This window comes from Hippocampus guttulatus, chromosome 19 (genome assembly GCF_054856545.1).
Source record: "Hippocampus guttulatus isolate MCC_2025c chromosome 19, RoL_Hgut_1.0, whole genome shotgun sequence".
In the NCBI taxonomy this organism is placed as follows: domain Eukaryota; kingdom Metazoa; phylum Chordata; class Actinopteri; order Syngnathiformes; family Syngnathidae; genus Hippocampus; species Hippocampus guttulatus.
The window spans coordinates 4,985,707-5,000,702 of record NC_141279.1 but is presented as its reverse complement, the minus strand read 5'-3'; the positions used below and the strand labels follow the sequence as shown (position 1 = coordinate 5,000,702).

The following is a 14,996-nucleotide window of genomic DNA, read 5'->3' as shown; positions in this document are numbered from 1 at the left end:
GCCTACTGCCCGGAGATGGCTGGGATAGGCTCCAGCACCCCCCGCGACCCTAGTGAGGATCAAGCGGTTCGGAAGATGGATGGGTGGATGTTAGGAATGGCTCCCTAGTGGAAGAGACATTAATAGCATGTTGAAATAAGTAATGTTAGCTGTTGTAAATATGCAAGTATGTGTGTTGTACGAGAACGTACCAGAGATATAAGTTGTGTTTATGGGCGCAGGCGGGGTCGTCTGACAGTGTCTGTAAGTCAAGCGAGGGCGGCCTGCTGAGAGATCTAAAGGCGAGCATTCATCAAACAGCAGGGGAGAGGGGAAAAAAAAATAAAAAATAAACGCCTCAACACGCTTCGATAGGACTTTCTAACCAGGGGGAGCGAATGACCCCCAAGGTTATTGTAGGCCGACGAGAGAGCAACACCGCTGCTCCGAAACGCCTCTCCATAACCGTCGACTGGCTGCGGGATGACGGCAATCAACTTCTAAAATGTTGGGGAACCGCTTTGTGCGGAGTCATTTCACAGTATGAGTTATGATCACAATAACATCCAGGATTGTGTCCTTCAGGGCGATTATGACGGCGACAAAGTGATGTGGAAGCATGAGGGACAGATGGCGATTACGCGTTATTATTGTTCTTTTATGACCAACTTCAAGAAACTAAGGAGAACTAATTGCAAGTTTGTTTTTTTTTAATGTTCATGACGGGCACAGTTGAAGTGTTTGAGATGGAACGAAATGGAGAGGGAGAGAGAGCGGTATCAAAAAATAGTAGCATTTTATTAAAACAAAATGCTTACGTACGTACAAGAGCTGGGAGATGGATTTCTGTAACAAAAGTAAGAGCAAGACAGAAAGCAGTGAAATTATTTGCAACTGTTTATAACAGTTTTTTTTTTAAAAACCTTGTTGGAGTTCAAAATCTGTAACAAATACATTCAGTTACAAACATAAATACAAGTTGTGAATGATTGTACAAAGTGTAACCATCATGGCCCATCCAGCTCGCAATCACAATTGACCATTAAAAAAAATGATTTTTGCATTTATCCTTCATACCTGATTGCCTGTAATATTTTCAGACAAAAAAAAAAGGAACCAAATACTGAAGCCATCATATTTATGAATAATTTCATTTCAGGGGTAGAACTGAATCTGTCTATCTTCACAAGTAATTCAGCACTAGTGACACAACCAGGCTCAACCTTAATCTTAAGGCAGATAGGAAGGATATCAAATAAATGCCCAAACAGCTTTGCAAATGAAGTAAAAGACATGGCACATCCATTTTTTTTTTTTTAGAGCCAAGGATGCCACGCGGGGTCCATGCGGCACAAATTGTCCAGGCTGTTGGCCGCGGCCACCAAAGTGTTGACTTTACTCTCGCCTCCCTCGAACTGAGCCAGGTTGTGCAGGCGGGTCATGATGGCGGTGACGGCCTTCTGGACCAGTGACACCAGCTGCTGGGAGTCCATGTTTTCCGGCTGGCCGGCCGGAGACAGCGGCATCGACGTGTCCTCCTGGGTTTTCTTGTGCCAAGCGATGATTTCGTCGCGCAGGACGGCCTTCAAGATACCGTCCACCTGGCAGGAAGCAAACAAAGCGGGCTATCGGTTTTGAGTTTGATACCAAGCTCCACATTTGACAAATGAAAACAAAACACGTAGTTATGAACTGAAAATATGACGAGGTGATGAATGATTCGGGGGGGGGGGGGGGGGGTTCTCCGTGAGGCGCGGCAAGGCAGCTGCCACATTACGGCTGCTTATGACATTCCAAGCTAATTCGATAAGCGTCCGGGTTGATCTCAAAGTCATCATTACGCGTCTGAGAATGCTGTTTTTTGGCCACTGTATGCCAATTTGGAGGCAAGCGTTTCCCTCCCTAAGATGAAAACAAAACAAAAAAGACTGCATATAAAGCCCGTGTCACATAAACATAAAGCAGACTCCAATTTAGGGTGTGCCCGTTTCCTTTGTGGGGAAAGCGGTGTGCGCCGTTAGCAGCTCATTACGGTGCCAAAGGCTTGAAATACACAACCAGCTCGACCACAACACCAGTAATCATCACCTAACTCGGCGCGCGCACACACACTGTTCCCTTTCGTGATGCGTCGCTTCCGCTCGGTTACTCGGGCTTCTCACATATCCATGCCGCTCCCCCACGACAGCCTTGACGAGTCCGCATGCTCCCTCCCACGGTCTTTCGCAAAGACTCCACATGGCTGTCGCTAGCACCCCCGCCGGGTTATGCGGACTAAAACGCAGCCCGCTGCTGATTCAGTGCGCTGCCTGTGTTTAAAACAAACACTTTGTCTTGATTCAGAAGGTGCTGTGTCATCATTGGGCCACCTACAAAAACACGCAACTGTGTACGCACGTGATTTTCGCCGTCCCGTCGTCAGAAGCCTCCACTGACCTTAAAGTTGGGCTGCGCAAAGCACCGCGCCACGGCGATCATCGAGGCGGTGAGCGGCCCAGAGACGCCGATAGTGGTCAGGAACTCGGAGATGTTCGGCGTCAGGCGGAAAGGAACCGGCCGGTTGGCGTCCAGGTCCCCCGTGGCGTCGTTGATGTCGAAGCGGAAGTAAGAGACGTTGAGCTTGCCCGTGTCCTGGGAAGCGCGGACGGTAGAACAACATGTCAGCGGCGTTACGGAACCCGGCGTTGATGCTGATTGAGTCGTGCAGCAACCTTGAGAGCGCAACCTGAGCTGATAGAAACACTCGAGGAGAGGGCGGCCGACAAAACAAGCTGCAAGCTGTTATTGATCTGTCCTCTCAAACACAGTCACATGTCAAACTATCAGCGGCAGAACATTTATAATCCTCCTTCCACTCTCCCCCCTGCGCCTTGCCTGCCTGACTTAAATGTATAAGTTTTCATCTTTAAGCCTGCATTTATAGGCAAGAAGACTTCTCCGCGAGCCGCCATTCTGGTCATGATAAGCCCCCCCCCCCCTGTACGAAAGGGCGAGTGGCTTTGACAACTTCACGGCGAAGCAATTCCCTGCAGCTTGTGCTCCCATTTCTCCTTCCAATCTTGCTACTTTCCCTCCCCTCTGCTCGTTTTTGCCTCCAGGCCCCTGCGGCGAGCCTTGTGGCAGGGGGCGGTCTCCAAGACCCCTGCAAGGAGGTTCTTCTCCTCCAAACACCTCACGGCAATGTGGAAAAATGTTTTTGGGGTGATTGTTGCCAGTTTATTCGACACAAAGTGATTTATTTATGCAACATTGGCAGGAATTACAGCCTCCTTTCAGTCTTTCTAAAGACGATGCCACAAGCGTGCCATATCAGAACTTTTGTCAGTTTTGCCAAATCCTCTTTGCATTACCGTTATAGTTTTTTCACATATGACAATTGATAAACACATTTATCTGGATATGTTTTTTAAAATGTTTTCCCCCCCCCCATACAGATGTGGCTTGCCAAAGCCTCACTGGGCTCGACGCTAGGTAACACGAAGTTTAAGCAGGGCGGGGCAAAAATATGTGTCGGCGATGTACTGTCCTTGCAATCTCCAGCTTGCTGCGGCGCGTGTGCGCCGCATGCACTCTCCACACCGTAATCCCCCTGTGTCTAATGGGATCTGCCGAATGGAACAGACAGAGTGGGGGCTTAATACCAGCGCTTAGTTGCCCCGAGGAACGCCTGTCAGCAAAGGGCGATTAGGATCACAGGGGAGGGGCGGCTGACTGACACAATCATCTTTAATAATGACTTTGAAAAAGCTGGCTAAGGACCCCGAAGCGGGGACTGAGAAGCAGATGCGCTCAACGCACAAAGGCAGCCTCTTCAAATTGAAACATCTTTGATCGTTGCAGCGCAGAGGGACTCCATATAGCGTCGCGTCAAAACATCCGCTGCATTTAGAGCAGCTGCTTGACTGATAGACGTTAATGTGAATGTCACAAGGAGGGGGGGAAGGATGACTCATAAAGTCGCGAGTCGGGAAATGGTGATCTCAACGCATCTGGACGAGCGTGTGCCTTTATATTAAATTAAAGGTGCATGGAGCATACATGCCCTTGGGGGGGGGGGGTCGGCCTACCTACGCTTAGGCTGGGTGACTAATCAATTTCACTGACTAATGTGTGCATAGAGAACTGAAGCAAATCCCAGATGGGGGGGGGAAAAAAAAGAAAAACTTGTTTTCAATCATCTAATTCGCTTTTTTTTTTTTTTTTTTAAACAAGTGAAAAGAGGGGCAATATCGATTCGACACGTGGCCCACCTGCGCTATCTGCAGCATCTCTGGGTTGAGCCGATTCAGGTGGAGCATGAACTCGGCCAGGCCGATGAGAGCCAGCTGGATGGTGAACATTTTCCGGAAGGTCCAGTAGTCGGTGGCGTTGGGGAAGGTGTGGAGGGCCCACTCCTTCAGCATGCTGCGGGGCACCATGTTGCCCTGCACCTCCTTCAGGATGTCTCGTAGGACCTGGTGGAGAGGAAACGGTTGCCTCATTAATGGCGCCGTTCATTTTGTCCGGAACGTAACAGTTCAGTGTCGTCGATACCTGATGGCTGGCCTGCGTGCCTCTGGCTTGCACGGTGGCCAGACGATCGTAATATCTGGAAATGGGGTTGTCGTGCTCGATACCCTTCTTGGCACAACGCTGCTTGTAGATTTCTACCAGTGACAGGGATGAAGGGTTGTCCTCCACTAGCCGCATTTGAGGCGACACCGCCACCACTCTTGGCACTAAAATACAAAAAGGAAGGGGGGGGGGTGAGATGAGGGGCAGAGGACTAAGTTGAGCTAAGTGGTGACATCAACTGTCAACTCTTCTGCGATGGCAAATCAAGAGTAGCGCTTTTAACTCATTCACTCCCAAAGACGTTTTTAAACGTCTTTTCAGACTTGGTCCAGAATTGGCTGGTACTGAATGAGTTTAATGCAGCCGAACCCTGCAACTGAAATATTTTCGAGCTGACATCAGTCTCGACCAAGCAGGGCCAAAGATGGCTGCGGGTTTTCACCGCAGCAGTCAAAGCAAACAGACATTTCCATCTGCTGGTCACCCAATTCAAAACAATACGGGCCCGTGCCAGATTCGAGGAATTTGTTTGGGATCGGCGGCTGAATTTCCGTCTCGTTACTTGCCCCTTAAACAAACCAATCAAGTGCATAAATGGAGAGTAGGCAAACATCCGGGCAGAGGCAAACCACAAGGGGAATGGCGCGGGAGGACGCGGTGGGCTTGAGAGGGAAGCCAAATGGCGTGTGGCGTGCGAGAGGCAGAAAGGGACGGAAAAAGAAAGTGGGCTGGCAGTGCGACAACAAAACGTACAACCCCCCCAATTTTTTTTCCCAGCATGATGTGGGTGTGCGATGACCGCCAATCCAAATGCTTCGTGCGCTTCGCTCCACATTTGTGCTCGTTCCGCCGCCCTACCGGTGAAGAAGAGGTGTCTTTTGGTGGTCTCCTTCCTCTTCTCCAGACAAGGGTTGAGGAGTCGAAGGAGCTGTAAAACCCTCTCCTCGCGTCGAGACTCGGTCAGGCAGGCGTCGTTCATCACCAAGTACGGGTAGATCTTGCCGTTGTGCCCTCGGATGTAGAGGCGTCTCGCTGCGGTATTGTGCTTCTGAACAATCTCCACTCTAGGCATGAACCTGAAGACCACATAATCGCATTTAGAGTTATGTTAAAAAAAAAAAGGTTCTGGAATGTGTCGTGGCGTTTTCCAGTGCCTGTCACCTGGCAATCTTGATGTAGTAGTGAGTCGGTTTGGGCATGAGAAACTCGCCAGGGATCTCCACCTCGGCGGTCTGAGCGGAGAAATTGCTGAGGAAGCGGCACTTCTCCTCGATGAGGAAGAACTTGGGCAGCTGCTTGGTCTTGGCCTCCAGGATCTTGATCCACTTCTTAAGCTTGGAGATCAGATTGTGGAGTTTCATGGAGCCCGGCACGCTAAAGTCAAAGTCTGGCGGGAGAGGATGACAAGCAATAAACAAGTCGTTCACCCCCACCAGGTGAACAGAAGAAGCAACAAACAATAACTAATGTGTTACTGACAAATGAATTCCGAGCAGAAGGCCTGAGTGACCTTGAGAAATGCAAAGCTTCCAGACTGCTCCACTGGAGCTGATCTCAGCTGGCATAAGTACAAGGGCTGGAACAGTAGCGGGCAGCTCCCAGGTGAGCTTGTGCATGTGTGACCGTTAACCTTCCCTGTAGCTCAACGCCCGCAGAGTAGTTCCCAAAAAAACAAACAAACAAAAATACGTGAGCCCTTTTGCACATACGCTTGTAAAGCCGAGAAAATACGAGTGAAATAGAAACCAAAAAAAAAAAACATTCTATGGGAACGTCACAGGGAGCTTGGCAGGCAGCTATTCATGAAATCGCTGCCATAAAAAAAATTAAGAAGAGTATTAAAAGTATGAAACTGCTGTTTCGAATCGCTTTGCAGGCAGCATGTTTTGATGAGCTGTAATCAGCAACAATAAGGGAAGGGGGCGAGGGTGCAAAGCCCTTCTGGATATGAGGCTAGGACAAGCGCTGCACACACACACACGCGAGCGCTATTCTCCTATTTTTTTTAATGGGACTTGGAAAAAAAAGTTTTTTTTCATATTGGCTCAATTTCGCTGTCCATCTGCCTCCAATTCGCCGAACCCCACAAGCAGCGGGAAAATTGAATCGGCGTAGAGAAATTGCGACCTGATGACAATTTAACGCCTTGAGGGGGAGTGCAACACACTGACAAAAAGAGAGAGACTCTTTCGAAGCTACAATGCAATGCAGTAAATATCCGATCTCTACCAGATCCAAACCGAGCTAGCACTAAAAGCTGTTACCAAGGGAAGATTCCGCTGACAAGCAGCAAAAGCATCAAGAAGCTCAGACAGTGGCAAGGGTGAGAAACCGAGTCTGCTTGCGATGACCGGCGCCCGTCTGATCCTGCCACAGCAGGGAGTCGAGAACGCCGCTGGGGAGAAACAGGTGTGGGAGGGGCAAGAGGGGATCCTGCTTTCAAGCACTCAAGCTCCATCGACATGTAACGGCGAAGCTGAGACTGAGTGACACTTGAAAATTGATACCTGGAGGGAAATGAAATTGTCATAGGAGCCACTCATAAATGTTCAGAGCCGTCGGTAGCAGGCGCAAAGCCGAATGCTTATCCCACACGAAAAGACATTTGCAATGGCAGAACACACAGAATTTGAATCAAATGAATGCATTTTTTTCCCCTCCTCCCTGAAAAACGCCCGCGACTAAAACAGCAACTCATGCAAATAGCATTTGCCATAATTGGATTTGAATGCCTCCCTGCTGCCAGATGTTATATATGCTCACATAAAGCCATATTTTCCGGCCCACAAACCCTGTGAAAAGCAAGTGAGCCACTAGCAGCGTGCGGGGGGGAAACGGGAGCTTGGCTGCTCAGCCGCTCTGTAAACCCTTTTTGTTCCGCTTTGGCGAAGAGCTTGCGCCGCGGTGGGCCAATGCTGACACTTTGGCCGTGGGGACAGCTGGGTGGCGGCGGTAGATGGGGTGGCGGTGAGGCGGGAGGGAGCCCCGATGATGTCTGGCCGCGTGAGCACAGCTGGCACCGCGACATCTGGTGAGATTTATCACCACGGCGCTTCGCCGCGAGCATGGCGCATCATTGTTTGTGTTGTTCATTCAGTCGGCCCGCGCGCCGCCGCTGTGCTTTTGCACGCTAATGCCAACGCACCTGTCCCCTTCTCAGGCTCACTTTCTCACGGTTTTCCATTTTGTATCTTCGATTGTTACGGCTTACGTACCGTCCTCCAAACTGTTTATTCTTCTACCGCTGAGCTACATGAGTGTCCCATTACACAATCATGGCTCAGGTCAGACCGCATAAACAAAAGGCCCGCACAGATAAACACGTTCCATTTTTTTCCCCATTGCAAAGGTCAGTGTAACGTAAACTTTGCAGCCTTGCAATCAGAGAGTTTATTCAAAATTAATCTCGCGCTCTTGAGGCATTTGACTTTTGGCACTCACGCTGTTCTCTCCCCACATGTGTATAAATATCATTTCAAGAAGGCAAACGGCCATTGAACCTAACCTGTCGTGAACTGGCCCTTCATCTTCTGGAAGACCGGATCCTGGGCCGTGGCCTGGGCCCGACGAGCCAGCGATTCCGAGGCAGCGCTTGAGAACATTGTGGACACGTTGGAAACGTTCTCCAAGCCCACGCCAAAGGTGCTGACCAGCTTCTTGACAAAGTTGAGTGTGTGTGGTGTGATCTTGGCATCGGACACTGCGCCACTTTTCTCAAAGGCCACAGAGTAGCACTTAGCCAGGCCCTGTTGGAGCTGCCTCAAAACCTGCAGGGACAAAAGAAATCCGTCTTTCTACAAAAATGTAAAGCGGGCCACCTCACCCCTTGTAAAAGAACAGGAAGAGATAAGAGACAACAACACGGATGAGCAACACATGCACACGTAACCAGAAATGTTGTTCTCACCTCTTCATGCCAGTTCTCCCTGAACCACACCATCTGGTCCACGATTCCCTCCAGGGAGGAAAGGAGGGTGGGGTGTAGCTCGCGCTGCATGTGCATGATTCGGCTGCACCGCCACATTGGGGCTGTGGCCCTGATGGGTCCTGGGTCCGAGGCCCCTGAGTGAGACTGGGACCCCACTGAAGCGGGCTGCTGTTGCCCTGATGCATCTAAGTTGAAAGCATTTAAGCAAGATAAGTGTACAAATCTTGAGAATCTCATCATTTACGCCACCGGTTTGTGTTCAGATATCCTTTGCTTAAAATGCCCTAAAACTCCAATGCTAACTTTGCGAGCCCATCTATGGTATTTTGAATTGTGTGTTAGCATTAAGCTAGTGGATTTTTGCAGGACGAAAATGTTTAAACTTGAACTGGGAATGATTAAAAAAAACATGTTCACGCAGGCACTTGGCCTCTTTTTCTGAAGAAACGATCACTATTTGCCAAACTGCTGCTTGTTGTGAAGTTCGCCGGCACCATCAAGCATTCGTAAATCAAACTGTTGCTCGCAACGGCTCGTATATAAATCAGCATGTATTGTATTGTATCTTGAAAAACTCAAAAGAGTCCGGCCACTGTTAAGTCGAGGTACCACAGAATGAATACTTCAAAAGAAACTGTTCAATGTTTTATCGATAGAAAAAAAACGGTGCCCTTACCACTCTTGTAGCGCTCCCTTTGCTCAATCTTGAGTGTCAAGTAAAGGGTACGAATGGGGAAGTAGACAGCCTGGGGGTAAACTCGTCCCACCTGGTGGATAAAAAGAGGGTCACGTATTAGATTTCAAAGCCTCCCCCCACTCACTTCAGCAATAGTGACGGTGTGTGTGTGTGTGTGCTTTTGCCAAGAGAGAGATCACACTGATAACATCCAGCCTGCCCCTGCTGTAAGAGAGCGAGTGTGAGAAGCTGCGCGTCAGGAGAGTTGGGATGCAAAACTGAATGTGAGTGATGATGAAATTGACCTTTTTCTAGAAAGGTCGCCGACAACATTGGGTAAGCTAAATATGTGGAGTCAGGACATGGCAGGTATCAAATTAAAAGCGCTGAGCAAATGTTCGATGTTAGTGATTATTTCCAGATTGTCAGGAAGATTTATTTGAAATGTATTTCACAGTCGTGCTTCGAGCTCGTCCCCGCTGACGTGCAACAAAATGTCTACAAAAAATTTTCGTGATTTTACAAAACCGGTGAGTGTCTCCAAAGTGGTGATTCGTGATTAAAATCCTGCTAAGAAAAAGAGACCACGAGTAGAATTTAGTATTTAACCACTCCTACTAAAAATAAAGCAAATTCACCACAAAGTCGAAACTAGCTTCAAATTGAAGTCCACATTGGAGTCCATACGAATGACCGGTTGAAGGTATATGCCGAAAGCTAGCAAGACAAAACAGAAATATGATCAATCCCTCTCTTTTTTTTTTTTCGAAATAGCAAGAGGGCAACGATGCAGAATGAGAGGAAGAGCAAAACCGAGGTGACATCTAAAGAGCAGCATTAAAGATGAAAGAGCAACGTCGGAAAAGGAAGTACAGATCGGCATGCTAATGGGAAGTTCAGACTTATTCTACTTGGGTGAAGCCAAGGTGGGCAGAGGGGGGAAAGGGTGACCGGTTGACAAGAAGGGGAGGTTGGGAGCCTCGAAGAGGTTGCCTGCTGAAATTCTCTGTTCACTTCTGATTCATCTTGCCATCTGCCCTTCCACAGGCGGGCTTCGCCTCACCTTCATCAATTTTTCAACATACGTTTTTCAAACATCCCGCCGCCAAGGAAAAAAATTCTAAATAATTCAGAAAAATGACAGGAGGCGAAGCCCGGCCATGCGTGATAACAGGATTCGCTCGTGACATCGAAAGCTGTCAAGTTCGCCGCTTTCACCTTTTTCCTCATCGGTCATTACAGAGTGGTCGCATCATCATCAGCAGCAGCTAAAAGATAAGAGAGCATTGCTGCTTTTGGCTTAACGTGACAAACCCGCCTCCTGATGATCCTCTTTAAATCACGCAGAAAAAAAAATACTCCATTAAGAACGCAAATGAGTCCTCGCATTAATTACTTACGCTGTTCCTGCCGCGTGGATACATCCAATGGTAACTTTATCATCAGTGTGCAAATAGTTTAAAATCCGATTCGCTGGGGTCTAGTGAAAGCCGATAAATGGGTGTCAAAGTGGAAGTGTGAGTGAGAGCGGGGGTGGGGGGGGGGGCCTAAATGCTCAATTTGGTAAACACAATGCGGGCTAAAAAGAGATCACTTTGGCATGAGAGCAATTTAACTCATCGCTATTGGGAAGACGGCTATGAAAACTGCCAGATGTGAGAGACTGAATGGGATGAAGCAAGAACGTAAACATATTGCATTTGTGGCAGTCGCCAACATCTGTACATACAAACATTTTTTTTCGTTGTTTGTTTGTGTGTGTGTGTGTGTGTGTAAACGTTCATTTAAACTAAATGGTTGGGTCACATCTACCAGGCAAAGACTGAAAATTATTAATCCCATCCATCCGTCCATGCTCCCAAACTGCCCATCCTCGAACCCGACTCATTATTAACCTCTTACTTTCACAGAGAATGCTGTCCAAAGGATCATAAAAACAAGACGGTTGTGGGATATACGCACCTGGCTTATTAAATTGAGCAGAGGCTTGCCCTCGGAACCAACCAAGCAGGTCAGCAGCTGTGGTATCCACGCCAGCCACTGGATGGGCGGGACTCCGATGCAGTACTTGTCCACTGCATTTGCGAGGGTGTCCTTGTCATCAAAACTGAGGAGCCACAGAACCTATGAATCAAGTGTAAGAAGGTTCAGATGAATGTGACAACAACAGAAGATGAAAAGGTCATTTAGTGGATATGTTGGCATATGTTGCCGACTAAGGTGGTCCTTGCAGGGCTAAGCACTTTGTGACAAAAACATGACAACCAACAGTAGTGTGTGTGAGCATTTCAGTGGTGAATGTGAGAGGTAATACTGAAAGATGTCCCCGGTGGCCTCTCATAGAAGGCATCTACCGGTATGTGAAAATATTCCATATAACGCAAAGTAGTCAGGGTGGTGTCTGGATCATCAGTCAGACTGCTGCATCACTTGCTCTACACAGCAGTAGGGAGGGATCGCAGAGTGAGGCGAAGATCCTCCTGGCTGATCTTCACAGCCATAAATGATGAGACGACGTCGGCGGCAATTTCTGTGCTGTGCCTCATTATGGTGAAGATATGACTGAAACCCCGTTCACATTTCCGACCAGGTTACAGATTGCACATAATTGCTAGTAATGACTGGCCGACTGGCTGCATCCATCAGAGTGAAGCACCGCCAACTCAGCTTGAAGGGACGGCATTGGCGGCGAGGTCACCAGAACAACCTCACAATTGCCTTTGAAGCTAGAAGCAGCCATGTGAAGGCGCCGCAATGAATGTTGCTGAAGTGTGTCTGTTTAAGTCGGCGCAATACTTGTTAGCAAGGGGTCCGTCTCATTACCTCCCGCATAGGGTTTGCTCGACTGGCGAGTGCGATTGCATTAGTCTGACTCTTTGAAAAAAAAAGAGTCCGCCCAAGCAGGAGGGGTGGGGAGATTGGAGTGTCGGGGGAGGCCATTAGACCGTCAGCGTCCGTGTAAGAGGATTCCACTCCACCATTGATCTGCCGTGGGAACCCATCCAACAGCGACTGCTGCTTGCACTGCGAGCAATCAAATTACGACTGAGGCTGAGGGTGGAATAAAATGTGTTTGGGCCTATCAGAACCAATAATGAATGGGCTGGATGGGGTCTGGAGACGAGGGAATTAACTCTGACCCTATTTGGGGAAAAAAAAAAGGTCTAATGGAGAGAGGCAACACTGCAGGTGCAGAGGCATGGCTGCTCACGCTCATATAGACTCATAAATCGACAAGCCCAAGGCACGACTACCATCGGAGTAAATCTGAGCTGAGCCTCCATGAACTAAGTATAATCATTCAGATGTGAAGGTTGCTAATTCATAGACATATCAACATTTATTACTGATGGAAGAAATAATGCTCCGCCCGAATTTAGATGACTTTTCGGAATCATCTCTACTATTTCATCACAAAGCACAAGTGTGGGTCCTTGGGTCCTCCTCAAGAGCCACACTTTTAGAAAACTTTGAAGAAAAAAGTTGGACTAACATCGAAAACGATTTTCAGGCCAGATCGCCGAGCCACACCAAAACCATAAATGAACATGAAAACATTCTCTCACCTTTGCAAGGTACTTGCGAGATTTGCTCTCGTTTTGGTGGCGACAAGCGTGGAGGTAGCAGGTAATCGCCGAGACTCCTAAGTGGAGCTGCCGATCCTTCACAAAGATGTTCTCAAGATAGTCACCCCACATGGCCCAGGCCTTCACCAAGACATCGTGCATCTGCACAGCGGCGGAAAAGGCCTTGTTGGCCTCTTCTGACCTGCCACAAGAGGTAGAAAGAAGTCTGAGAAACTAAATGCGGTGGAAGTTCTCGTGGCCTGGGTACAAATGAGCCTACAGATGACATATTCAGAAACATGAATCCCACATCGGCAAGAATTTAACATATAGGTTAACGTATAGATTTGCCGTCGTCTTTAAAACCCATTTACAGCATTGTTGGCATTTAACCCAGAATGAATTCATGTCACCCAGGGTTTTGGAGTTTTGCTATTAATTCGAGTTGACCTCACCGATACCATCCGGCAAAGATCAATGTATTTAGTGCTGGGTGAAATAGGGGCTCCAAATCTTCTGATCTTATCTGAAATGACTGTGAAGGCAATATATATCTGTGTATAAATGCATTAACCATGAAGAGCATTGCTTGAGCTTCGAGAAACCTGCAGGGGTTTTTTTTCTTTCTTATCTTGGTTCCCCAATCTCGTAGCCCCACTCTCCAGCTCTGCAACTTCAGTGTTGCATGCTTAAGGCTAAAAATAGGTGAATGGTGACAGCAGACCCGACTGTGCCATTTACGCTGACGAGGGTATTCATTTTGAGTCATCAGCGGTTTGCGTCACACCGCGCGGCTTCTAACCACTTGGCATGTGGCCTGAATCCCGTTTACACATTTCAACGTTGGGAGGCAAATGAGAGGACGTTATCCTGCCGTCGAAACAGACAGCCCTGTCGATGAAAGAGCCTCAGCGAAACGGCGGGGGAGTAGAGCATCCCCGAGTACTTTTGCCACTCATATGCAACAAAATGTCTCCCAAGCCAATCAATTAAAAATGTGTGATTATGAAAGGCATTTTGGCATGCGATTAAGAAACGGGAGCTTGATTGCTATGGGAGTCAGAGCCAAACACCCTCAAGTCATGGACTTGCCTCTGTCACTTTACTCGTATTAAACTACATTGAAATGTTTCTACCAGCTTGCTCAGCGGAAGCCCCCGGAACCCACCACACTGTCAAATATTTGACTCCCCCAAATCTTTTCGCACACATATCCCAATCACACGAAGCTCCTTCCACCCAGACCCACCATTGCTGTTAATTCTCCCCCAGTTAAGAAAAACTTCATGATTGCAATAAACCCTGCTGAGGTGGAGGCAAGTTTTGCTGATCGCGGAGATTCTTGAAAATTGCCTCTGGTTAATTATTGAGCTGCGTATACGTTTAATAAGGCTTCCTTAATTTGTCTTTCACCCCTCAGGATGTCACGTCAGAGATGACGGGGGGGTGGGGGGGTAGAGATGTGTGGAGGCGGTGTGGCGAACAGCCATGTTGCTCTACAAGCGAGGCCTGCAGCTGAGCAACAAAACTGCACTTGCAACTGTCCAAACGATGACGCAGACGTATCGTATAATAACATCCCGAATAGAGTGTTTGCTTCGACACTTGGGGGTACGGCTTGAGGCGAAAAGAAAAATATAATGAGATGGTTTGATGCTAACATGGCAGCTAAGACAATTCATGAACCGTCAGAAGATGAGGATGGTCGAGGAGGGTGCGGCGGGTGCAAAAGTGGGCAACTTGTCATCCGTACTTATTGATCTGAGCCAGGAACATGCCCTTCAGGGCGTAGAACTCGGCGGTCATTTCCTTGGTGAAGTACTTCAGGTTGGTGGACTCGATCACCTCTAAACCCTGACGCACAGCAAACAACAGAGGCTTATTTTTTGACACATTAAAAAAAAAAAAAAGCACCTAAAGGAAGATGCCAATCTGTCTGGGAGTGGAGCAGAATCACAACTGATCATTAAGACGTAAGGCAAGTGAGCTTCTATTACAGCGGAGCCTCTGATTAGTTGTCCCCAACGCGCCGCGGTGACAAATGAGTTGCAGGCAGAGAGCAGAGGAGAAAAGTGCAGGCCAGAAGAAGATTTGGAGGGGAGAAATAGAGAGGCGGGTTTCTTCTGCCACTTTTAATGGCCTGTGGTGCACTGAACAACTTCTATTCATCAGAGCACTCCGTGGGCTTAAAGCGTAATCCCTTGACATACCTTTGATTCCAAATCTCGGTGTTATCACGTGTCGCCAAAAAGGCTACCACAAACAAACATGTCCTGCCATTTTTTAAATTAAA

At 48.1% G+C, this 14,996-nt stretch overlaps 1 protein-coding gene across 2 annotated transcripts in view; it reads right to left on the bottom strand.

Moving 5' to 3' along the window:
- Positions 1-758: 758 nt before the first annotated feature.
- trrap (transformation/transcription domain-associated protein) overlaps positions 759-14,996 on the bottom strand; it is a 53,707-nt gene continuing 39,469 nt past the window's right edge. For both annotated transcript variants that reach the window (XM_086138588.1, XM_086138589.1), the window contains 12 exons: positions 14,457-14,557; positions 12,704-12,905; positions 11,100-11,261; positions 9,138-9,228; positions 8,441-8,646; positions 8,039-8,300; positions 5,695-5,920; positions 5,392-5,609; positions 4,513-4,697; positions 4,230-4,433; positions 2,416-2,610; positions 759-1,580 (listed from right to left, as the gene is read on the bottom strand). In XM_086138588.1, coding sequence (XP_085994714.1) covers positions 1,296-1,580; positions 2,416-2,610; positions 4,230-4,433; positions 4,513-4,697; positions 5,392-5,609; positions 5,695-5,920; positions 8,039-8,300; positions 8,441-8,646; positions 9,138-9,228; positions 11,100-11,261; positions 12,704-12,905; positions 14,457-14,557 — 2,337 coding nt within the window. In that variant the 3' untranslated portion in view covers positions 759-1,295. The remainder of the gene's footprint in view (positions 1,581-2,415; positions 2,611-4,229; positions 4,434-4,512; positions 4,698-5,391; positions 5,610-5,694; positions 5,921-8,038; positions 8,301-8,440; positions 8,647-9,137; positions 9,229-11,099; positions 11,262-12,703; positions 12,906-14,456; positions 14,558-14,996) is intronic.